Consider the following 25335-nt stretch of genomic DNA (forward strand, 5'->3'; position numbering starts at 1 on the left):
GTGTGAATACATTTACCAGTCAGTTGTACAATCAAAAATAACATTGGTAATTACTGCACAATCAGCTCTGTCCATGACCATGGAACAAGAGCTAGACCCAAGAAAAAGTAAACATAAAACTCAAAACAGCATTTTCTACCAAGGAATAAAACTGTATAATAAAGTACTAAAAGACATTAAAGAAACTGCCAAAACACACTTATTTAAAAAGGCAGCTAAAAAGTACCTGTTATGCAATGCATTCTACACATTGAAGGATTACTGAGGTAAAACAGAGTAATAATTTGGTAAATAAATGTTATCCAAATAAATAATAATAATGATTATAAAACATCCAACAGTCCGATAACACCTTCATAAAACTTTTTGTTTCGTTTTCTAGAAAAACTTCCCCCAGGCTATGCGTAGCAGAATACTAACACCTCTTTGTCTTTGTGAGCTTAACACCTCACTCGTTATAGAGGGACGCTGACACAGTTTTTCAGGATGGCAAATGGGAAGTTGCGGTACAGAAAATTGCGCAGAGGTCACCAGTGTGTGTGTGTGTGTGTGTGTGTGTGTTTGTGTGTGTGTGTGTGTTTGTGTGTGTGTAGTGAGTGAAGTGTTATGAAACAATGTGTCTACATTGTGTGCGGTGACTTATAGTGAATATGAGTGAAAAGTAGGGCATTACATTATTTAATAAGTTATTTGTAAAAAACATTTTATACCGAGAGTAAATCTAATGATTGTCTCTAACTAGAAATCTGTAAATGCATGTGTATATGAATTAGCTTATTTTAAATTGGTCTAAACTTGTAAATACTTTGACATGTCCTATATCCTTGTAAAAAGAGATCTACGGATGAATAAAGCTACTATTACTACTTTTTGGTCTTCTCTGCGAAAGTGTGAGAGTGAGTGACTGGGAGTGTTCCAAGGTAACTGAGGATTACATTTTGTACTGGCTGGTCATAATTTAAGGGCAGCTATTCACAGGAGTCCAGTGTGTGCTGTAATTGTCGAATGGCAACGAAACTTGGAACCAATTTACGCTTGTAAAAAATCAGTTCCAATTTTGTACACCAGGAGCAAATCTAGCGCTGTGCAGCATCTCGTAGACGTCTCTGGTGCAAGCGGTGGTTAATAATGAAGTCAACATTATGCCTTTCTGACTTCTTTTATATTTTCTCCCCACGTTCCATTCCTAATTCATTACATATTGAAACATTTCTGCACGTCTTTATTTTATTAACAGATCTAGATTTGCACCTGGTGTCCAAAAATGGAACTATTTTTCCCAACATAAATCGGTTCCGCATTAACGCACTAGAATATCAGGCATACGATGATTACACCCCACGGTGGACCTCTGTGAAGAAAGGCCGCTGATAACCTCGCTATTGAGCGCCATGTTCGTGCCACTAAACCACCACCACCAACAACAACAACAACACCCAACACCACCACAACAACCACCACGTTGAAACGGAAGATCTTCTACCGTTGAACAGGTGATATTTGCAAATGAACTGGGTTTCTCTAAATCTGTAACAATTTTCCCACTCCTGAAAATGGAAATTTGTGTTAGCTGCCAATAGCTTCCACTTCAAAACGTTTTTAATTCGTAACAGATTTCTGATAATAATTCTTCTTAATTTGTTTTCACTTACTGGTTATTAGTGTGTACGAGATTAATAATGTCACACATGCACCGTTAAAAACAGTACTGACACGATTTTATCGTCTAAAACAAATGTTCAAATGTGTGTGAAATCTTATGGGACTTAACTGCTAAGGTCATCAGTCCCTAATCTTACACACTACTTAACCTAGATTATCCTAAGGACAAACACACACTTCCATGCCCGAGGGAGGACTCGAACCTCCGCCGGGACCAGCCGCACAGTACATGACTGCAGCGCCTCAGACCGCAGGGCTAATCGCGCGCGGCCGTCTAAAACACTTTTAAATTTGAATAGAATAGCTGTTCCCTGGTACATGACCATGCTGTGCGTCGTAAGTGTTTTTCCTATTTCAAAAAACCTTTTCTGTAGTAATTATTGTAATTCCAGGAAAAAGACTGCTACAAACGTAAACTGTGTGCTACTGTTTCAACGTGTAATAAGAAAATATACTGGCTCGAGACGAAAGTCTGTAAAGTGTTCCAAGGTACAAGTCTCTCCACTACGTTACATAGGGTAACAATTTCATTTCCATTGAGATAAAGTTAGTCAGACGTTTAGTTATAAATGCCGCTCTACTGCGGTAGGTACAGCTTCTGTAGCTTCAGCTGGCCCTGACATAGGGGTTGTGTCTCGCTGATGGCGCACGTTGGCAGGCGACCGACAACGTCTTCTAGAGCACAGGGAGACTCATAGGGTCGTGTTAAGCACGCCTAAGCCGTTTACCACTTCACAGTGCCGCTCTCCACTGTGTACCTCGCTGAGCGCATCTCCGCAGAGAACACGTTTCGCGAGACGTTCCGTGCTCAGTCAGCTTCCTCACAACCGTCAGCGTTACTCTGTAAAATCACCTGAGCTCACATTATTCCTATGCTGAACCGCTCCAAAATTTTTGCGGTGAAGCCTCTGAATGCGTGTGGAGAACTGGCACCCTTTTCTTCCAGAATACACGAAACCAGAGACAATTGTGATGCTGGACACACGAGCGAAGTCGACGTTCTTTTTCGTTCAAAAGGTTTTCCATAGCGTTCAGACCGTGTCTCTGTCCGGGCGATTCCATTAAAAGCTCATTATTATTGTCCACAAACCATTGCCTTGTAGATGTCGTGATGGTTCCAGTCATTGTCTCCGAATTGTTCCTCTACTGTACGGGGTGTACAATTCCTTAAAATGTATCATATGCTTCCGCATTTAGCGTCTTCTTAAGCGCAATGTGCAGATCACACCTTAAGCATGAGGAGAGACGTGCCCGATACCGTAACACGACGTCCTGCATACTTCACCGTTGGCACTACACATCACTGCAAGTAACGTTCCCCAGGCATTCGCCTGCGTCACCACTCCCATTGACTTGCCACAGGTTAAAGCGTGACTCATCACTGCAAAGTACTCGTTTTCTGTCATCCACTGAACGGTGGCGTCGCTCCGTACATAACCTAAAGCGTCATGCAGCAGTGACTGCAGAAATACATGGCTCATGGAGAGCTTCTCTACCACTGTGCACCATTCTTTGTAACTACCCGTGCACATCATTATCTTGGACTGCTGGTAGTACTTTGCACCTCAGAAGTGGTGCCTTCCGCTGACTTCATATGATACAGGGTGGCACAGAGAAACGGGAACTTTTCCAGAATCCCATAAACCTACAAGTGATGAAGGAAAGAAATTGCATCCATAGTAATCGAAACCTTACAACTTTGCCATTAACGAAACATTGATGACATTTACAATTTTTTAAATATTACTTTCTTTAGATGGCGTCCTTCTGTGCGAATATATTCGTGAAATCTGCTGTTGACATTCCTCACTGAACGCTGCAAAATCTCACCTGGGATACTATGAATTGTGTGCCGAGTTCTCTGTTTTAACTCATCCAGGGTTCTTGGTCGAGTCATGTAGACTTTGTTCATGACGTAGCCCCACAAGAAAAATACCACAAACTGGTAGATCTGGCGATCTAGGGGACCAGGGAATGTTATGGAATCGTGAGATCACACGGTTGCCAAACAATACTCGCATATATGCTATTGATTGCCGTGCAGTGGGTGATGTCGCTCCGTCCTGATGAAACCAGGCTTCTTGAACATTTGGAAAATTGTTCAGTGCAGGTGTAATGGAAGTTCGTAACATCTCCACGTAACGATCGACATTGACAGTTATTGTGTTTCCCTGTCCGTTTGCAAAAGATACGGTCCGATAATCCCATTTGATGAAACACCACACCACACTGTCACATTACTGGCGTGTAAAGGGGGATCATGAACGTCATTAGAATTTGTGTTCCCCCAGTAACGGTAGTTTTATTTATTCAAATAACCTGTGACATCTGACATCCGCAACTTGTTTAGAAATTCATCGTCATTGTTTATTTTCGTCATCATTTGTTGACAGAATCCTAATCGTAACCGATAATCGTTGTCCTTCAAGTGTTGCAGCATCTGTAGTTTATACGGATGAAATATTAAATCAAGATGAAGGATTCTGCGAACACTATCCTGGGACATTCCAACCACTGCTGCTTGCTTATGAATTGAACGCCGTGGGCTTCGTAAGACAGATCAGCGTACAACATCAATGTCTTGGTCGTCCTGTTGGTTTCTTCTTGACGGCAGATCCAGTCTCTTCGAAGTTATTAATCCAACATTTTATCGCGTGTTTCGTCGGAACGGCTTCATGACGTCCTAAGTTATATAAACGTCGAAACTGCCTCTACGCCGTTACCAGACTACCTCTGTTTTTATAAAACATTTTTGTGGCTAACGCACGCTGTTGTCCGTTCCACTGTTCCATGATTACCGAAATGGCGGACTGTTTGCTCGCTATCTGTCACGAACCCTCAGTGCTGCCACCTGCCCTTGGCTGCCACTACTCATTTCAAACATTCCCATTATTCTGCGTCACCCTGTATTTACCACCACCTTCCGCAATTCTCCCTGTCTGTCAGTATATGGGGTCTGCCTGCTCTTAGTTTACATGTGGTTTTTCCTTTGCTTTTCTGCTTCACAGTCACATCAATGAAGCCGACGTGGACACCTTTAGATGGGTTGAAATTTGCTTGATTTATATGTTACTCAGGAGACACTGAGTGGCTTATTTGCCTTTACTGCTCTCTCCGTCAGACCCATTCTGCTGTTACAACTTCTGTACGGACTACAACATTCTCCCTGCCTCCATTAATGTGGGTCACGCTTGCTCTTGTGACATCTGGTGCTCAATTTTCCATTACACGAGGGTGTCCGAATGTTCCGTCAGATACTGTACACCTTCCTAACCATTGGAGCCAGTGAGACGCTATCAAGTTGGCAATGGCGATCGTCTACTGTTCCATAGAGTGATTTTAAGTATGTATTCAGATACTACGATCCCTTTAACTGTAAAGTTCATAGACTTTACAGTTCCTGAAAAAAAATTAAGTAGAAATTTACACATAGACAACGGCTGTTATGAAATGTGGAGAACAGAGAAACTTCATTTCGAAAATGATACTTAATGGTTAAGAGCGAGCGCACAAATATTCACGTTTACGATTAGGCCGACCTGCAATTTTTACTGATGAAATTATATCAGAGATTGAGAAAAAAATTCGACAGAATAGACTGTTTTGCTAATGATGGAATGACCTTATGCTTTGTCGAAATTTGACGATCAGTTTTTACCTGATTGTTATTGGTGATTTGGACTACAGAAAAGTCAGTGCCACATGGGTTGTTCGACTTCCCAAAGATCACAAAGATCAACACACACACACACACACACACAAAAGCAATGAATGGGTGTGGCACTGACATTTTTCACTCGTTACAAGGATGAGTTTCGCTTAGCATTCGAGAAACAAATAGCCGGTCTGGAAGGGTATCATTCGTGGTCGATAAAGAGACCAAAATATGCCAAACAAGTTCTGAAAACCGAAAAGGCAGTGGTAATAGTGGTTTGGGATCGAAAGGGCGTTCTACTCATAGACTTTATGCATGGAGACCATAAATCTAGCAGCCCACCATAAGAGATTCACTCTTCATCCGACTACGCCGCGCCGTTCAAAACAAACGGCGTGTGATGTTAACCAGCGGTATTGTGTTTCTTCACGATATCGGTCGCAGGCGTCCTGCTGCATTAAAGAACGAGAGCTTTTGGTAGTTTAAGTTGGGTATGCTTAAAAATTTGCCTCATAGCCCAGTTTTGATCTGGAGTGATTATCATCTTCTTCTCTAACTAAAAGAATTTTTTGGTAGAAAGCACTATAGAAATGCAAACGAACTGGAAGAAGAGTTTAGTGACTAGTTCTACAACTTGTTGGCAATTGTTATGCAGAAGGTACAGGAACAGTTCCGCAACGCTACGGTAAACATTCTCATTTGAAAGGGAGTTATGAAGAATGACCTATCGTGATAGCCGCACGCCTTAGCACGTCACTTCTCGGATTCGGGAAGGCGCTCCGGCTACGGATCAAATCCACCCGGCAGGTTAATGATTTCGGTCGGGGTGCGGGCCAGCCTCGTTGCAGTTTATAGGCTGTTTCACACCACGAACTAGATGATTACCGGTTGGTACACACGTCGCGCTTCAGTTACATGATTAGCAAACATTTCGAAAACATTCTCACGTATTCATATTAGTTAACACTAGACATAACTGATGGCCGACACAATTTCGATCCTCGGTGTGCGGGTGGATGGGAGGGGGGGGGGGAGGGGGGGGGGGAAGAGAGAGGAGGGGAATGAGTGGTTACACGCAGATCATCAGACCACCCTATGACACTACGGTTGCCAAATCCAGATCGACATGTCGATCGCGTGAAGACAATGGATAAAACCAGAAAAAAGAAAGAGAAGAAGAAGAACTGCGTAGACGAATTAATTGCTGAAATATAATAAAAAATATAATAAAACACCTAACATAATAAAACATAATTTCTCTTATCATCTTACACAAAATATCCGGAGAAACAAACGTTTTTATTTAATTTCTTAACTCCTATTCTGCTGCATCTTATTTACCGGTAGACGTGCAACGTCTGTGAAGACACGTGACTTAGCTGTTCACCTGTCATTTATTCCGCCGCCGACTGGAAGTGATTGCTGCCCCATATGCGATCGTCACTGTTTATGTTTGCTGATGGGAATCTGTAACACATACCGATGGCAATGCATTATTCATAGTCCTACATGACATCTGTACTGCATATATTAGCGATGTTGTGTTCTGACCATTGTAGACAATGTCATAAAATCTCAAATCACTTTCGGCTACGCAGACGGGATTCGTATCCTCGTGCCGATCAAAGAGTGAACATTACATTCTCCTCTACCGTTATAGTGAGACTAGATTCAAAAAACCTTTATTTCCCATTATTTTATAAGCAGAAATGGCGTTGCTATTATTGAAAAATCTATTGTGAAACCCCGTGACGAACGAAAACTTTGTCGCACTGCCCTGTAACTTACATTAAAAGTGCGTTTGTTTAGAATTGCAAGTAGCTATTGCTGTGGCTCGACAAGACACGAATATTTAGTGTGTGCAGAGGCATCACTGCATTTTAAATGCTGCTGTACAGTGAAAGTTCCATTCGAGATATTATTTTAAGAAATTAGACAACTACTCTACATTTCTACCTTTCAGCTCGCAAAATCATGTAACAGAGATACGTATGACTCAGGCAACATCAGGAGTTCAAGGTACAGAGAAACGCTTCACTGGACTGTCTTGTAGCAAAGGTAACGAAGTGAGGTAACGTTCGGTTCCAATTACTTGCATATCATTTTTAAAAAAATAAGAAAATAGAAATCAAAGATCATGAAACTGACGAAGACTTGGATATACTGTTCCGTCGATAACGCGCCTAGTATATACGGAACACAGTCTCTGGTGGTACAGGATTGGGGAGGAGATAGGCCTTGTCCTTTACAAAGAAATCGTTCCAGCATTCCAGCGATTGAGAGGAACTGCTGGAAACATAAGTCAGTATGACAAGATGTAGAACTGAACCCATACTCACGAATGCGATTCTACTATGTTGTATTTGAATATACCCAGAAATGCACTCAAACTTGATGTTTTAGTAATATCTCTATGGTTACTTGCAAAGTATAACTTTCCACGAAAAAATAATATCTAGTCCCAAAATAGAAATTTTTTTCTATAGGCAGCGATCCATCTGCAATAGTATCGAGCACACATAAATTACCTACAATGGAGGAAAATGAATTGACTTGTTGGTGATTAACAGCAACATATTTGTATTAATACGAGATATGAACCAGCTCATTTAAAACGAAATCTCTGTACCACGATGCTGTGCAGACTTAATGTGTCAACAAGAATTCGGACGATCTTTACCATAACCGGCTATCTGTTTTGCGTGGTTAATTTTCCGGGTCCATGGTGGAAGCCAGTTATGTAGTTGTTGCCTTTACCAAACCCATGTCTTGCACCCATTATGTAGAGAGTCTCCCATTACACCAACCTTTTTAATAATTGTTCGTCGTCAGACTGGTGAAGACAAACCGGCAACGATGAAATCGTTCACTGTTTGGAACAATTTAAACAAGAGATGGGGTCAGTAGGTAAAATCATAAATTCGTGCGTTAAACAAAATAATGGATTAATGATTTTCATTTTCAGTTAAACACGTATACAAAACCATTTCCCAGTACGTTGATTTTCCCTTGGGGTAAGATAACTTGTACATGGAAGTAAGTACATGTACAGTTTTATCAAGCTGAGACCCACTGGACCTGGTAAAAAGTGAGGTTCTCAACATGGTGCTTCCAAGACGTTACTTTCATCCTCTGGAACTTCACTGGAGTCAGTTGGCCGTAGCTGTGATGAGCAATGGTTTGGTTCAACGTCACAGAATGATGTACGGGTGTGTAACACCAGATGTAAGCAATTGCTTACAAAGTTGGGCATATTAACAACAGCCTCATAGTTCTTCTCTTATTAATCTTGTTTTGAAGGACCTGACGTTATTTGAAAATATTAGTAGCATTCATAAATACACCGCTAGCAACACAACTAGCCTCCACCACCCACAACTTTATCTTACTTTTGCAGAGAACGAAGCAGAGCAAGCAGCCATAAAAATTATTTGATCACAATTCTCCCATCAACTCGTTACAGGTTAATAAGCGCATTCATAATGCCATGATGACACGTAATGTTAGTTTTCGTTATCCATGGAGATCAAGAATGACAAAGGCAGATATAAAGGGGGAGAGAAGGAAAGAGGATACATACTTTGTTTCCGTTTAGTTTATGATGAAGAAGGTAAAAATGTTTAGTGATTTCAGAGAAAGGCTTTCAGTTAGGAACGAGTATACTGTATGCGCCGACATTTGTGCAAAAGTTAAAATGGTTTATACTATTAACTACCAAGTCATCATACGATTTCAGTTTCATTCATGAACACTCATACCTTATAGTAAATGGCTTTACGTCTGTAGCTCCGTGCAACGGTTAGTCTTACGTAATGTCACATGAAATTACCCGTTAACATTTCCCATTGTATCTCTCAGTAAACCAGTGATTTCTCAAATTACTTATTGGATTCAATGCACATAAAATTGGATGCAATTACTCCTACACATATTCTTCGATTCAGTATACTGGATCTAAAACTGTATGTCTGATTTTTGACACATGTTGTAATAGACACAAAGTAAGAGCCATTCTTGCTTCACTCAAATCGACTGATTGAATTAGAGATACTAATGAGAAAAACTTGTCTCTAAATGTTTGACGCAAACGGTAGTACTATAACACATCCATGAAACTAATAACAACGTCAGCTTTTTTAATCTCTGAATCTTATTATTGAGATACAAATGCACATCTCCAAACACCAATTACTCACTACTCACTACGTCGGCAACTTCACCGCCCAGTTGATGATTATACTGACGTGAAATAATTCACGCCAACACTGAGTCACAGATAGGGGCTCAAACTGCATCTACTCTTTAACCTTTGATTAGAGTTCTGTGCAAACATTATCAGTGGTCATCGAACTCACCCTCTTTCGTCGGTTTATTTATTTACTTATTTTTTGTCCTTCAGCGTGGACACCGATTCCACGTACATGCCTAGTGGAAACACATACGGGAGTAGTTGAAAACAAGGCACTTGTCTAAAAGTAAATTCTTTTTCGCATGGCTAGAGTCATTTAAGCTTGTAATGGGGCCACAGTGCACCGAGGCTGCAGACATCTACCAAACAACGAACAGAAAATTGATTACGAACCTATATTCTTCCACGTGATAATTATAACTTTAGGACTAACCCTTTCAGTATTTAGGGCGATAAAGTGACTGAATAACTTCGACTTCGTTTGGAAGATTTTCACTAGAAATATAAGGGCTTTCGTTCTTCTGAAGGGGCTATCGAAGAAAATTTTAAACGCGTGTTAGTCAGCAATAAATCAATATGAACGCAAGATAGGCTCTAATTTGGTTGTAGGTGAGAGATGTGAGTTATCTGCAGAGCATCTAGGCTGACGATGTAGTCAGCTAGTGTGGTGTCATTCACAAAAATGAAAGATTTATTTCAGCCAAGATACCTCACACACGATTCATATTTACACGTTTTCAGCACTGCTAGTAAGAAAAGAATTCTTGCTGACTTGCCGCACTGCCGAAGTGATAGCAGAAATGTTTATATAGTTACGATTGCTTCTCTCCTTTCATATGGATTTTAAAACTTTTTTACTCCGCGAAACGTTTAAATTAAAGAACAGTCACCCTAACAGCAGCAAATGGAAGCAATTAATCATCAGAACCCGAGGAAACAAACACCAACGAAAGCTGGAATGTTCAGGGCCTAGAACGTCTGCCCTAAAGCCGTTTTTGTGTGAGCAGTTCCGCTACTTTCGCGGACTTTTGGATGTAGGTGTGGTAACGCAGCTGGACAGTGTCGGCGTGAATTGGAAAAGTTTCCAGTTACCCAAGGTCGGAAGAGGTGACAGCCGCAGACTCCGCAGGCTGAACGCAACCGACGTCATGCCACAGTCCCGGCGAATTGAGTATTACAGCACCTGCAGCCGACATCGACAACGGCTTTCCTCCATGCGATTTGTCAAAAGGTATAAAATCACAAGGAAACGAGTTGGCGCAAGTTATCAACCTAGCGCTGACATTCCTCCAAAGCCCCATCTACGAGGGGACTTCAAAAAGTAAATCATATATATTATTTCTCAACTCAAAATACCTTTTTCTCAACATTAGCTAATCTTACAGCGATGAATGAGGTATCGAGACAAATGTAACCAGATTCTGACACTGTATACCGATTTTTCCCTACAATTTACTATTTGCGGAAAATTTTAATGTAAAGGAGACTTCTAACTATCATAGGCAGAAGGACATCATGGATGCACAGCTTCATACATCTATTTTGGGAAGCTAATGTATTAACCACTAATAATGGTTTCCCTTTTCATACTATCTTACTATATAACCATTTTATTTGTTTTAAGTATACAGCACTGTATAGAGCATTTTCATAGACAATGACCGTGACCACTGCGTACAAGATGACTTTTCTGAACTAATGCAGTGATGAGAAAAAATCCTAACACCAATAAATAATTAATGTATCGCACTGAAATTTCGAGAATACACTTGTCCGAGTAACATATTATGTTCGAGTCATTTGCATCACAAGATCACAGATTAACGTAAGCCGCTGCAAACGTGAAACCCTGGTACGTTATTAACCGGTGTAACTGCCAGAATATTGAGTGCAAGCATGCAGACGTGCATGCATTGGGTTGTACAGGTGCCGCATGCCTGTTTGTGTGATGGAGTTTCATGCCAGTTTCACTTGGTTGGTCAGCACAACACCGGTTATTGCTGTATTTGGATGTCACTGGAGTTGTTATCCGATGGCGACCCATATGTTCTCGACGGAAAACGGGTCTGCTGATCGGGCAGGCCAAGGCAACGTGTCGACACTGCGTACAGAGTTTTGCGCCACAACAGCGGTATTCGGGCGACCGTTATCCTGTTGGAAAACATCCCCCGGAATGCTGTTCATGAATGGCAGCACAGCAGGTCGAATCACCAGACTGAAGTATAGATTTGCAGTCAGGGTGCGCGGGATAACCACGAGAGTGTTCTTGGACATCGCACCCCCAACCAAAACTCCAGGTGCAGGTACAGAGTGTATAGGACGCAGACAAGTTGGCTGCAGTCACTCAACTGGTCTCCTAATCAACGCACGGCCATAACTGCCACCAGGGTAGAATCAGCATTCACCAGAAAACAACAGACCCCTATCGTAACCTCCAATGAGCTCCTGCTTGACACCACTGAGCTCGTAAATGGCGGTGGTTTGCGGTCAGTTGAACGCACGCTACAGGCCGCCTGGCTCGGAGCTGTCCTTGAACTAACCGTGGTAACAGCTTGTCGTGTCACTTTGGTGCCAAATGCTGCTGAAATTGCTGCTGCAGATGCAGTACGATGCTCCAGAACCATACGCCGAATGGAATAGTCTTCTTCTAGGTAGTGCGACCTCTCTGTCCGGAACACAGTCTTCTTGCGACAGTACGTTCTCGCGATGACCGCTGCCACCAGTCACGTACAGTTTCTACATATCTGCCAAGCCTTTCTGAAACAACGTAGAAGGAAAATCATCCAGCTTCTGATAATCCGATTACACAATTTCATCCGAAGTCGGTGAGGTGATTATAATGGAGTCTTTGTTCCCGAAGAGGCATTCTTGACCGACATTAGCTCACTACGGCCAGTCTGAAAAGTTACAAACGGTCACGGCCGTTACAGCGCGTATTTAAAGCAAAGTTGATCTGCTACCAGCGCCACTCTTACGCGAATGGCGCGAAATTTGAGTATTCATCTTCCAGATGTAGGAAAACGTCTACCAGCTTTTGTTTATGTCGCACAATTCCTCCTTGATGTTGCGATGAATGAAGATGACAAGGTAACATATTTGTCATTGTCACCTTGAATTGTGATTTACCTACAACTGCTATGGCCTAACTCGCTTACTGTAATTGAAAATTGTCGAGTTAAAGTTATGGGTTATGTTGCCCTACTGACAGTCCCTGATCTCTGCCCATCTCACAAGCCGGGACATACATTCCGAATGCACAACATACTTTTGAACACATGGGAATATATTATGCATAGATAAATGTATGATAAATTTACGATAATTATTTCACACCGCCGGCCGGAGTGGCCGTGCGGTTCGAGACGCTTCAGTCTGGAACCGCGTGACCGCTACGGTCGCAGGTTCGAATCCTGCCTCGGGCATGGATGTGTGTGATGTCCTTAGGTTGGTTGGTTTTAAGTAGTTCTAAGTTCTAGGGGACTGATGACCTCAGCTGTTAAGTCCCATAGTGCTCAGAGCCAAGCCAATTATTTCACATCGTTCGGTTCATTTTTAAAGATTTTTCTCTTCATCCCGCAACTACACACCAACTACATCTATTCAAAAGTATCTCATTATTTAAAACTATAAAAGCGCGAAAGTTTCACACGGGTTCCCTGGTTGTGGTATGATCGCCGTATTGCAAACGCAAATTACAGAGTTGAGAATTTTGTGAATGTAAAGTCAAGGATTAGTGCCCTCAATGACTGATGAATACAGCTTGCTTCTGAAAGGTATGCGTTTTTGTTAAAAAGCAGTCCAAAAGGCAAGATCGCCCAAAATATTTTTTATTCAAGAGAACCGATTTCAACAGTCTCAGCTGTCAGCTTCAAGTCTGTAAGAAAATCTGATAGGTGGAATATGTCTCACTTGATACAAAAGTTTTAGTTTCGTATTATACAAAACAAACACTGGAAGCGGACCTGTACATTTACATACCTTTAACACTTTTTTGTAGTACAACATATTCATTTTACGCTGACCTTGTTGTGTCTAGCAGTACTGCATATTCGGTTCCCTTGACAAACAATCAAACAACACGTATTAATGAGTTTTATTAAGAAGGATACTGACAACTACTTAACTTTGATATGCGTCGCAAGTAAAGGGCGACATCCAAAATAACCAGTATTCTTCAGAATAGATAAAGCAAGTCTATGATACATAGAGAGTACTAACGATAGAGGCTACGATGCGTGGCTAACGAAATGACAAACGTTAAACCGGCTATCAAAGTGGGCCGGCACCAGTCGGGCATGACGCTTATGTGCTCTTCACGCATGGGTCACTGCTGTCGCGTTGTCGTCTTGGAGGGAGGTCGGTCAGCGTTCTATTGGCTGACACCTTCTCATAGCCTTCTCTACCCTGTCGTTCTCGACTGGCGTGCCGGCGCTGATTTTACACCGTAACAGATCCCTTGCACAAGGTGTGAAGTGGTTGAAACTTAGCACATTATAAACGTTTGTCATCTCAAAAATATTTAAAAACATACAGCATCTTGTCCAAAAGGCCACGTCCATATACATATTTCTCACAGATGCTTGTTACATGATGCAAATACTCGTACGTACACAACAACACGTATGTTTATATATCCCGGACTCATACTAAACAGTGCGAAACCACTGTTTAGTATGTGCCAGGCATATGAAGACAGATGTGTTACTGTGTACGTATTTGTATCATGTAACAAATATCCGTGAGAAATATTTCTATGTGTGTATAATGATCCGAAAGAGATAATGAGGTAAGAAATTTCATGACCGCTCAATTCACTGCACGAGTGTAGACTATGTTATTTTACAACTCAAATTATGGTTCGTTTCTCCCTAATTTTAAAGAAAAAAAAAGTCACTAGCTTCTGTCGCCTGTTGGTATGAAACTAAAGACACCATATGACAGAATGCACCACACTTTGCCTTGGTGCGATTAGAATTTCATTTGAGAAAATGACAATTTATGTTGTGATATGACATTGTTTTTAATTCACCCAGATGATGCTATCATAACTGAAAATGTTTTTAATTGTGGATAAAAGGTGCATACTATGGGAGGGATCGCTAATATGAGACCAAACTATGATTAAAGGAAATGTTCAGCTCTGTTTGGAAGTATCTCAACTTAGTTTTCACAGTGCAGTGAGAATAAGCCCATTACGAAGTTTGATATTGTTAAAAATTATTAATTTTAAAATTAGTGAATTTCAAGTGTTTGGAATGTACGAGCTTGTATGGATTTAATATCTGAAGTTGAGTGGCTGCTGCAACAATATTCATGAGATTATGTTTTTCACAAAGTACTTTTTCATTGGCTGTAATGGATTTTCCTTCACGAAAGATGACCTGTTTATAACATTATATACGATGAGTGACCTGATACGGGACGGTAATAGTGTTTATGACACGTTAGTTAATTTTAGGAGAGACTCATGTTGCTACTAAGTAGTTCGAAGATTTTATAAACTTTATAAAGACATCTGATGATGATCTTGTTTTCCTAACACTTGATGGGCATCATTTCATATTTGCGTGATAGAAATCAAGAATAAACCGTGTCACGTCATCTGTTTATCACCCCATTCCATGCACGCTCAAGAAGCACCCCCTTGTGTGGAATTCATGGGACCGTTGAAAACGCATTATCTCCAACATTAGAAAGCTGGTGAGCAACTAACCAATGTCGAGTAGTAACCCATTTTTGATTAAGAGGTAATGTGGGAGCAATAACAACGGATAAGGCTGTAAACTGCCTCTGGAAAGCAGGACTCTTTTCATGTAAAACGCATGGACTTAGAAACAATTACCCTTGTAATACAGCAGTAGTTTCAGGTAAAGGAAGCAAACAAACCTGACCTAGTAAAGAAAGCTGGTTCTGAGACTGCTAAGTAGCTAAGACGGCGTTCGTGCATGGAACGTTTAAAACAGTTCAAAGAGATGAAAGCTACAGCGAAACTTTTGTTTTTGAAAAAGAGGTAGACAATAGCACAGAAAATGTAATAATATAGTCATCCGTGATCTCATACAAATTTAATTGAGGACATTGATCCAGTTGTGCAGACTGAAGAAAAAAATAAAGCAGTAAATTCTGATCATTTGGGGGCCATTTAATTTCACAGCAGCCACCCTTTGTTTCTCAGCCGCTGCACCCTTACAGGACTGCAGTATGTCGCGATACTCTATGCCTCATTTTGTTGTCTTCATGGCAAGCCTTCGTTGGCGTACGTTAGAGATCTATGGGCAGTGGGCTCCGATCACCTCGGGATTTTGACAATCTCACGCGCCAGATGGACAGAATTTGGCACCCTGTTCTTCAGGACAGCCAACAACTTTACCAATCAGTGTCAAGCCGAATAACTGCTTGTCTAAGGGCCAGAGGAAGACCAACGCTTTATTGACTCGAACGATTTGTGTAGCTCTTTCTCTTGATTAACTCATCATGTATTTCTGAAATTGTAACCATTTGTTTGTCTGTACAGGTACATCACAGCTTCCGATTTACGTCCTGTTCGTATAATTCCTTCATAGTCCGTAGTGTTTTTTTAATCGTAAACGGTAGTTTGAAGCCTTCACAAAACTTTGTCTCGCGATCACCCTGTACAAAATGGTGAAAGGAAAAAATTTTCTTAGTACATTTTCGCTTTCTGTCCAGTAAAATTGTAGCATCGTACACGACGCTTTAATTTATTATTTCTTCACTATCTCCTTTATTCGCAACATGTCTCACAGACCATATCCCCATGAACCACTAAATGTACCTGCAGAAATGCATAATTGTACGATACATAGTTCGTGAGATACTTAAAGGAGCTAATTTGTTTATGTTGTATGGTAATATATAGTTACATTTAATGGTTTTTTGCCGTGCGCTAATGTTAAGTTCAGCTCTATTTTAATTTCGTTAGTAATCTCGTAATTCTTGAAAAGAGATCAATAATGAGAAGGATCAATAATGAGAAAAAGTTATGGCGAGAGTACACTCTGCTGCACAAATTAATGGAAACAGTCCTATTACCAATAATGCAAGCAATCTGGCTGATAGAAAAATATGAAATATACACTCCTGGAAATGGAAAAAAGAACACATTGACACCGGTGTGTCAGACCCACCATACTTGCTCCGGACACTGCGAGAGGGCTGTATAAGCAATGATCACACGCACGGCACAGCGGACACACCAGGAACCGCGGTGTTGGCCGTCGAATGGCGCTAGCTGCGCAGCATTTGTGCACCGCCGCCGTCAGTGTCAGCCAGTTTGCCGTGGCATACGGAGCTCCATCGCAGTCTTTAACACTGGTAGCATGCCGCGACAGCGTGGACGTGAACCGTATGTGCAGTTGACGGACTTTGAGCGAGGGCGTATAGTGGGCATGCGGGAGGCCGGGTGGACGTACCGCCGAATTGCTCAACACGTGGGGCGTGAGGTATCCACAGTACATCGATGTTGTCGCCAGTGGTCGTCGGAAGGTGCACGTGCCCGTCGACCTGGGACCGGACCGCAGCGACGCACGGATGCACGCCAAGACCGTAGGATCCTACGCAGTGTCGTAGGGGACCGCACCGCCACTTCCCAGCAAATTAGGGACACTGTTGCTCCTGGGGTATCGGCGAGGACCATTCGCAACCGTCTCCATGAAGCTGGGCTACGGTCCCGCACACCGTTAGGCCGTCTTCCGCTCACGCCCCAACATCGTGCAGCCCGCCTCCAGTGATGTCGCGACAGGCGTGAATGGAGGGACGAATGGAGACGTGTCGTCTTCTGCGATGAGAGTCGCTTCTGCCTTGGTGCCAATGATGGTGGTATGCGTGTTTGGCGCCGTGAAGGTGAGCGCCACAATCAGGACTGCATACGACCGAGGCACACAGGGCCAACACCCGGCATCATGGTGTGGGGAGCGATCTCCTACACTGGCCGTACACCACTGGTGATCGTCGAGGGGACACTGAATAGTGCACGGTACATCCAAACCGTCATCGAACCCATCGTTCTACCATTCCTAGACCGGCAAAGGAACTTGCTGTTCCAACAGGACAATGCACGTCCGCATGTATCCCGTGCCACCCAACGTGCTCTAGAAGGTGTAGGTCAACTACCCTGGCCAGCAAGATCTCCGGATCTGTCCCCCATTGAGCATGTTTGGGACTGGATGAAGCGTCGTCTCACGCGGTCTGCACGTCCAGCACGAACGCTGGTCCAACTGAGGCGCCAGGTGGAAATGGCATGGCAAGCCGTTCCACAGGACTACATCCAGCATCTCTACGATCGTCTCCATGGGAGAATAGCAGCCTGCATTGCTGCGAAAGGTGGATATACACTGTACTAGTGCCGACATTGTGCATGCTCTGTTGCCTGTGTCTATGTGCCTGTGGCTCTGTCAGTGTGATCATGTGATGTATCTGACCCCAGGAATGTGTCAATAAAGTTTCCCCTTCCTGGGACAATGAATTCACGGTGTTCTTATTTCAATTTCCAGGAGTGTAGATACCTACCAAAATGCCTCATTTGAGAAGTATGTCACTGTTCAAATATTAATTGTGTCACGTGTAAATTATAAACGCTGTGTTGATGCTATCTCCAAAATACTGTGGCTGCTGCTGCTATGATAGTTAAAAGAGCCAAATTCAAACTACCAGCGACACGATGTGCAATGAGTGATTCAAACTATACTAATGTGCACAAAACTTATTTGTTGACAAATCTCATTACTACAGTGATCATTGTGATTTAAAGTTCTTCTTCTAAGAAACTCGGGAAAGATAAATTATGTAATGAAACATGAAATAAAGAGTGGAATGCTGATTGAAGAAAAAACAGTAAAGTAACTGTCTTAACAAAACTTTGCTTCACTAAGACAAAATACTTTTAACATTTGAAATATTAAAAATTCACTTTACATAAATAGTGTAAAAATGTAGACAAATCCTCTTTGTCTTATACAAACACGTATGCTACGCATCTTTGAAGGAAAATCAGTAAACCACGCATTGTTACGTCATCATAAAAGTCTCCAATTCTAAATCCGTGGCCAAATTGATTACTACGCTTGAATGTCTCCGCAAAGCGCTATTACAGTACCTTTTGAAGTCTTCTGAATGAATTTACAAAATATCTCTTCATAAATGAAAAATAATATAACAAAATTATTTACGGTACGCAACACGACCCAAACACTTCTTATTGCATCACAAGGTACAACTCGACTCATCCTCTCTCTCTCCAAGACGCTGCTCCTCTCACAAGGAAAGATTCTACTAACAGTCTCTCGCAGCGCAACCGCTTGGGCAGAGACGTTGCTCGCTATTACTCACGTGCTACTGAAGCTTTACTTTTCCACGTGACATCCAAAATATTACTAATATTAAAAATTTGTTTATAAAATAAAACCCTTACAATAAGACGCTTTACACAACCTGAATAACACATTACACAACCTGGGTGGGGTGACACCGATGTTCTTTATTACTCATGTTTCTCGTGGACCCTTTACAGGCCATATAGATTCATTGTTCCAGAACCCACTTGCTCTTCAACAGCCTCCCGTAACAATACATCTCTCCATCTGACTGTTTCATTTCTAGATCTACCGTTGTCCAAATTTCTGTAGTTGTGGAAGGCATTCGATACAGCGGCCGCAGATACGAGCTTAAAGATCGGTGGACTAGCTTTGTGACTTGGTTCATGACTAGCAAGCGGATAAACATAGTCGAGTCGTCTTTAACTTGGCGAAACCACGAAGCTGTAAAAATAAGGACAATGGAGTGTTATAAGGCCAGTACTGTTCACGATATATTTAAAGTACCTAGTGGATAACGAAAGAAGGCACGTGACATTGTTTCAAGGCGGTGATGTCTCGTGTATGAAATTCGCCCTGCTAGAGAACGGAAATGAAATACTGAAAGCCTAGGAGAGTATCGATGCTAAGCACAGGAGCTGGGATGAATATTTCGTAACAGTTTGATTACACCATTATGATAAATCACTGAGAAACGGTAAGATTCTTACAGTGTATGAGATTATCTATTCGGTGGGACCAAAAGTGGAGCGACCGCAAAGAATTAACAGATCCGCGCTTTACCGACAAACCCACCTATCAGCGCAGGATTAGACATCAAAGGTGAGTATTCCACGCTCAGGACGTTATAATTGGCGTGCAGATCCGTCTTTCAGTCCACAAGCAAGGCCAATGAGCTCTTTGAAGATTATCGCAGATGGTAGGAGCTGATTTCTCTCGAGAAACAGTAGGATTTCTTCTTGCTTGTGATGCAGAGTAGAAATCCGGGAAAATCTTGTAACTATTTCGGAAACCGACGGAGTACTTTGTAATAATGTCGGACTAACTAATTTTGGATATGGTATATTGTAAGATGGGCAAAAGCCGAGCAGTGAAGCAATAAGCCTGACAAAAGAATCACCAGTTACATTCCACAAACTAATTTCACTATATTAATGGACTTACAGGGTGTTAGTTACATGATTTTTCCACACTGCACTATCTGATAAGAAATATCCGGACACCTACTAGTGGGAGCTTTATTACGGTTTCAACTCCGCTAGAGACCCTTTAAATCAATTGTCTAAATGTCACTGGAGGAATAGCAGCCCATTCTTCCTCAGGAGCCGAAACCAGAGGCGGTAGTGATATTTGTGCGGCCAGGAGACAAGTCGACGTTCTGACTGATTCCAGAGCTGGTCCATTGGTTTCCGGAGGGGCGTTGGGCCGGCCAGTTCAATTGAGGAATATTGTTTTTAACAAAGCACTGCCTCACAGCTGCTGTTTCGTGACAGAATTCGTTGTCATGCAGATAGAAACAATCATAACAATCGAACTGTTCTTCTGCAAGACCGGTACGGAGTACGCACTGCTGTAGTGCTCATATCTTTCCATATTTAGAGCTCTCTTGACTACACATGATGTCGGGTGACGTTCTCTAGGCATTCCCCAAACTCAAACCCTTCCGTCGGATTGTCACGGTGTACACTGTAATTCGTCACTCCAGGCCACTCGTCACCCACTGTCCAGTGCGGTGGCTCTTTATACCACATCGAGCGTCGCTTGGCAACGAATACAGTAATGTCTGGTTTATGAGGAGCTGCTCGACCACTGCGTTCCGTTCTATGTGACTCTCTACCCACAGACATTGTGCTAGCTAGACTGTATGTAGCACAATGGACCTTACGAGTGGTTCCTGGTTTTCTGCCATTTCTTACAGCCTCCCTTTCCTGGACGCTCCCCGTCCGTCAGTCCATGAGATCTGGCTGGTCTTGCATCGTCTCTAGTTGTTACTTGACGTTTCCACTTCACAGTCACGTCACCAATAGTCCACTTCGACAGCTTTAGAAGTGTTGAACTGTCCCTAGTGAATCTGTTACGCATTTGACAAGGAATAACTAGTCTATATTCGAAGACACTGAGTTATCCTGGCAGACACATGCGCTGTTGCTGATTCTCTGCTGACAACACAGTACTCCATGCCTCCTTGTATACGGGCGCTGGGGTATCGTGGCATCTAGTGGTCAATTCCGTATTACATAGAGGAGTCCTGATACGTTTGATCACATATTGTTGCTGATTGTGCCAAGCCGTATTAGTTCCTGAGTCGTCAAACGTTGTTCCGCCTGATGAATGGGAGGGCGTACTCCTCCACTACGCTCCCCAATCTTACAGAGGCCTAGTTTTCTCTAGACATCGATAGATTTAGCACGAAGTACTGATATATAGTAACATAAAACATCTGGTTGTTATTCGAAGCTACTGGTGGTCTGCTATTCTAATGGCATGCTACACCACACACTGAAGTAGACTATTAACCGCAGAAGGTGTGCACACTACGCAGCGAATTCGCATTCTCTTTTTCGTCAGGTCGCAAGACACATCACAACAGCTACACACTGCTGTCTGCTTTACCCTAAATGGTAAAAAGCGTCAGTCCATTACAATTTAACCAATCCACTCAACCAATGTCCCTCTGAAGAGATGTTTACTGTTTTCGTCTTTAAAAAAAATCCAGTGTTCATAATAACTAAACATCTTGCTTAGACGCTAGTCAACAGCCTGAAGGAATTTTATACAATGCGTACCACTGTGTTGTTTGTGATAATGTTGTTTATTAAGGTACCAATTTCGGTATTAGACCATCGTCGGCGTCAGAGTACGACATACAAAAGTTGGCAGTGTGAGAATGTGAAACGAAATAAGATCGAAACAGCAAAAACCGGTAAATCAGTCGAAATATTCATAAAAATTATCGCAGATGTATCACATTTCATACAAGCTTTGACATACGTTACCACTGAAAAATCATAGATGCTAATACAGATTAAAATGTGATGGCACATTGACAAAGGGACCACACACGATGTATAGCAATACAAGTCAAAGAACTTCAAAGTAAAAGATGACCGTATTGACCAGATCCTAAGAAGTTGCCATTAAACACTTCTATGGTAATCAGATTACAACACTGAAGCATTAATAGCTTTATACTTGATTGATCTTACATAAAAAACATTAATAAAATAAAGTAAAAGAGTATCAGGATTGGTGACTGTAAGAATATGCAACATTTTGTAATTCAGTCAAACATTTAAGCAAGTAAAATACAACTACAGAGCAGCCCATGAAATTACAATCAGTCAAGCCATATCTGACGAAAATACACAATAAAGTAAATTAGTATTAAGGAAATACAAATTTTAGGGTTGAAACAAGAAACAAAAGGAATGAAGAACATGTAGGTGCAAAACATCTAAAACTTCATGCATATGCCACAATCCAACCTTTTTTTGTGAAGAAACTTGGTATACATCTAAACTGTTACGCATTAGTTCGAATAATATGTCATCCAGTATCTACATTATCACTTAAGGTAACTGAAATTCCATTTATCATACAGATAAAATTAATTAAGAGTTATGGCATGATAAAAAGTCACAGCAAAACATATACATAAAAAAACATCTAACCTCTTACACATTATTTAGAAGAATATGTCATCAAGTGCCTACACAGTCACAAAATGTAATTGAAATTCCATTTATCATAGAGATAAAAATTCAAAAACCAAAGTAAAACAACGATGTAACGAAAATGTAAGCTGTTACACCGTAGTTAGTTTGATATGTTATCCAGTATCCACACAATGACAAAATTTGATTGAAATTCCATTTATTATACAGATAAAAGTTAATAAAGAGGTATGATATGATGAAAAGGCAAAGTGAAACATATATGTAAAAAAGCTGTGTATCGTAGGTTACAAAACAAGAACGTGAAAAATGACACTAGGGACACGAGAGGAGGGAGACAGCGACGAAATAAAAAGGGGGCCATAATTGAGGAGAGTTGTAGTTTAAGAAGGTCCACTCAAATATTGGAGACTGTCAATTAAATCTTTAAGAAACATTTGTTTTTAACTTCCACCTACTCATTGAGATTTTTTCTGGATGATTAACCTTATTTGCAAATCTCTGTTTCTTTGAGAAGGTTCATAATTACATCATTTTCAGAACTATGCAACATTTCCATGTAATCAGCAATTCTATCCACTGTATGATTGTGCTACGTTAGGCACATACCTGATGCAAAGGTGCTACTTGGATAGGAAAATTAATTAAATATAATTCTGAATTTCCTTCCTGGTTGGCCAATATACATTCTGTCACATTGTAAACAACTAATCTTGTCTCACATCATAAACTGATTCTCGATATATATTTTGGTGTAGTTTTTGGCCTAAATTATCTTCAGTTTGAAATGAAATTGTAGTATTACTTCTTTTTTAATAAATGTTTGATTTAATAGATACTTTTCCACAATATAGAATTACAGTAAATCTCAAATTTAGCCTATTTTTTATTTTTCCCGAAATTATTTCCTGTCTACCTAACTTCTCTTCACTTTGGTTTTATAAAAATACAATCTTTGTACCAATTTAGGGTCGTCACAATTTTTTTTTGCTGTGTAGTTTAAGATTTTTAGTTCCTTATAGATGTTTTGATCAGACAATGGCAGTCTTAGAACTCTTTCAACATAGAGTTGAGAAAAGCATGTTCATATGTGATGGGGTGACACGACTGGTTATTGATTATTGCATTAGTGGTTGTAGGCTTTCTGTATATATTCAACTGAGGTCTACCATTAAGTTTTCCACTCTTATATCTAAAAAATTTATTCCCATGTTTCTTCGATGCATATCATTAAAAGCATTGTAAACTTTGAACATAATTAAAACCCCCTTGCATGAAGTTGATGGCGTCATCAACATACGTTTTATAAAAGATTATTTTATTTCCCACCTCCCAATTGCTATTAAATTATTTATACTCAGTACCAGCAGAGAAGATATTGACAAAAGTTCCAGCTAAACCAGTTCCCCTTGCAAACCCATGTTATTGCTTGAAATATTCATCACTGAAGAATAAATGGTTATGGGATTAGACAAGGGTTAATATCTCAATAAATTCAATTACTTAGGGAACATTTAACCTTTTATATTGTAAAAAGTTTGTGTGGCTAACTCAATAGATTCTTCAATTGGTAAATTACTATGCTTAGATAGCTTGTATTTTACATGCTTACATATATGAGTGAATTGTAAAATGTTGTATATTCTTACATTTATTAGTCCTGTTGTGCTTGTCTTTGTTTTATTAGTGTTTTGATGTAATATCAATCAAATGTAGAACTGTTAATACTTCAATTTTGTAATCTGCTTACCACAGAAGTGTTTAATGGTACTTCTTTGGATTAGATCAAGACTGTGACCTTTGACTCTGAAGTTCTTTGACTTGCATTGCTACACATTACATGATGTCCTTTTGTCAATGGGCCATCATATTTTAATCTTGCTACCTGTTGCACACCGCGGCTATCCACTACTGACTCAAAGATTCTGCATCTCCACAATGCTGCCATTGCAGGCATAGATACTGTTTACTAACAACTGTTTCTCTGACCACAATCCTTCAGATATATCATTTTCCTTTAGAGATATTAACAAATCCAGTAACATCCTCAAAAAATAGCCATCGCACAGTTCTTCGACATGTCTCACTAAGACACACGTTGTACTGGGAGATAACGCCAAATCCTCTGGTTGCAGAGTTCGCCGTGCGGCGGTGCTCGCTGGAAGGGCGGTGGGAGGGCCGCGACCCTTCGTCCCCTCAGGGCTGGACCAACTACACGCCCTGCTACCTGCCAGAGACACTGCAGCTCATGCGGAGGCTCTACGCCGGCTCTGAGGCCGCCGCCAAGGTAAGTCAACACTGTACCGCCACTACCGGAAAGGTAGGACAGAAAAGGGACATATTGTTGTACTTAAAACCAGGCTACGTGGTGAGATAAACTTGTTTAAAGTCTGTGAAATGGTCCGTCACTTCGACGTCAGCATAATTATCTGTTGAGCGGGAGGGCCAGGCCACAAGACGTAAACGGAAGAAATATTTCAAACAACAGTCACCATTAAATAACGAAGTTCAATAAATATTTATTTTAAAATGTTACTTTACACATTACTTATAGTGAAATTATTTAAATGTTGATTGTAAACATTTTCCAAAGGCGAACAGAATCAAATTTAGAATGAGAATATTTGAATTTGCGCCATGTACTGAGACACAGCCCACCAGGCACAGTCGCCGTAACGGGATGCCTGACAGCACCCATAGAAACGGATGGAAGGTCAAATTACTACTACAGACCAAAAATTAAGATTACAAATAAAATATAAACACAGTCCCAACTAAGTTATTTTTGAACCGGGTAACTGAACCATGGAACAGTTGAAAATCCTT

The 25335-nt window shown here is 41.1% G+C and overlaps 1 protein-coding gene across 1 annotated transcript in view; it reads left to right on the forward strand.

The window, feature by feature from the left end:
• The window catches only part of LOC126235632 (PDF receptor-like), a 368747-nt gene that overhangs the window by 238871 nt on the left and 104541 nt on the right, over positions 1-25335 (forward strand). Inside the window, exon 4 of the mRNA XM_049944344.1 lies at positions 24645-24796. Coding sequence (XP_049800301.1) covers positions 24645-24796 — 152 coding nt within the window. The remainder of the gene's footprint in view (positions 1-24644; positions 24797-25335) is intronic.

The sequence above is a fragment of the Schistocerca nitens genome, chromosome 2 (assembly GCF_023898315.1).
Source record: "Schistocerca nitens isolate TAMUIC-IGC-003100 chromosome 2, iqSchNite1.1, whole genome shotgun sequence".
Lineage (NCBI taxonomy): Eukaryota > Metazoa > Arthropoda > Insecta > Orthoptera > Acrididae > Schistocerca > Schistocerca nitens.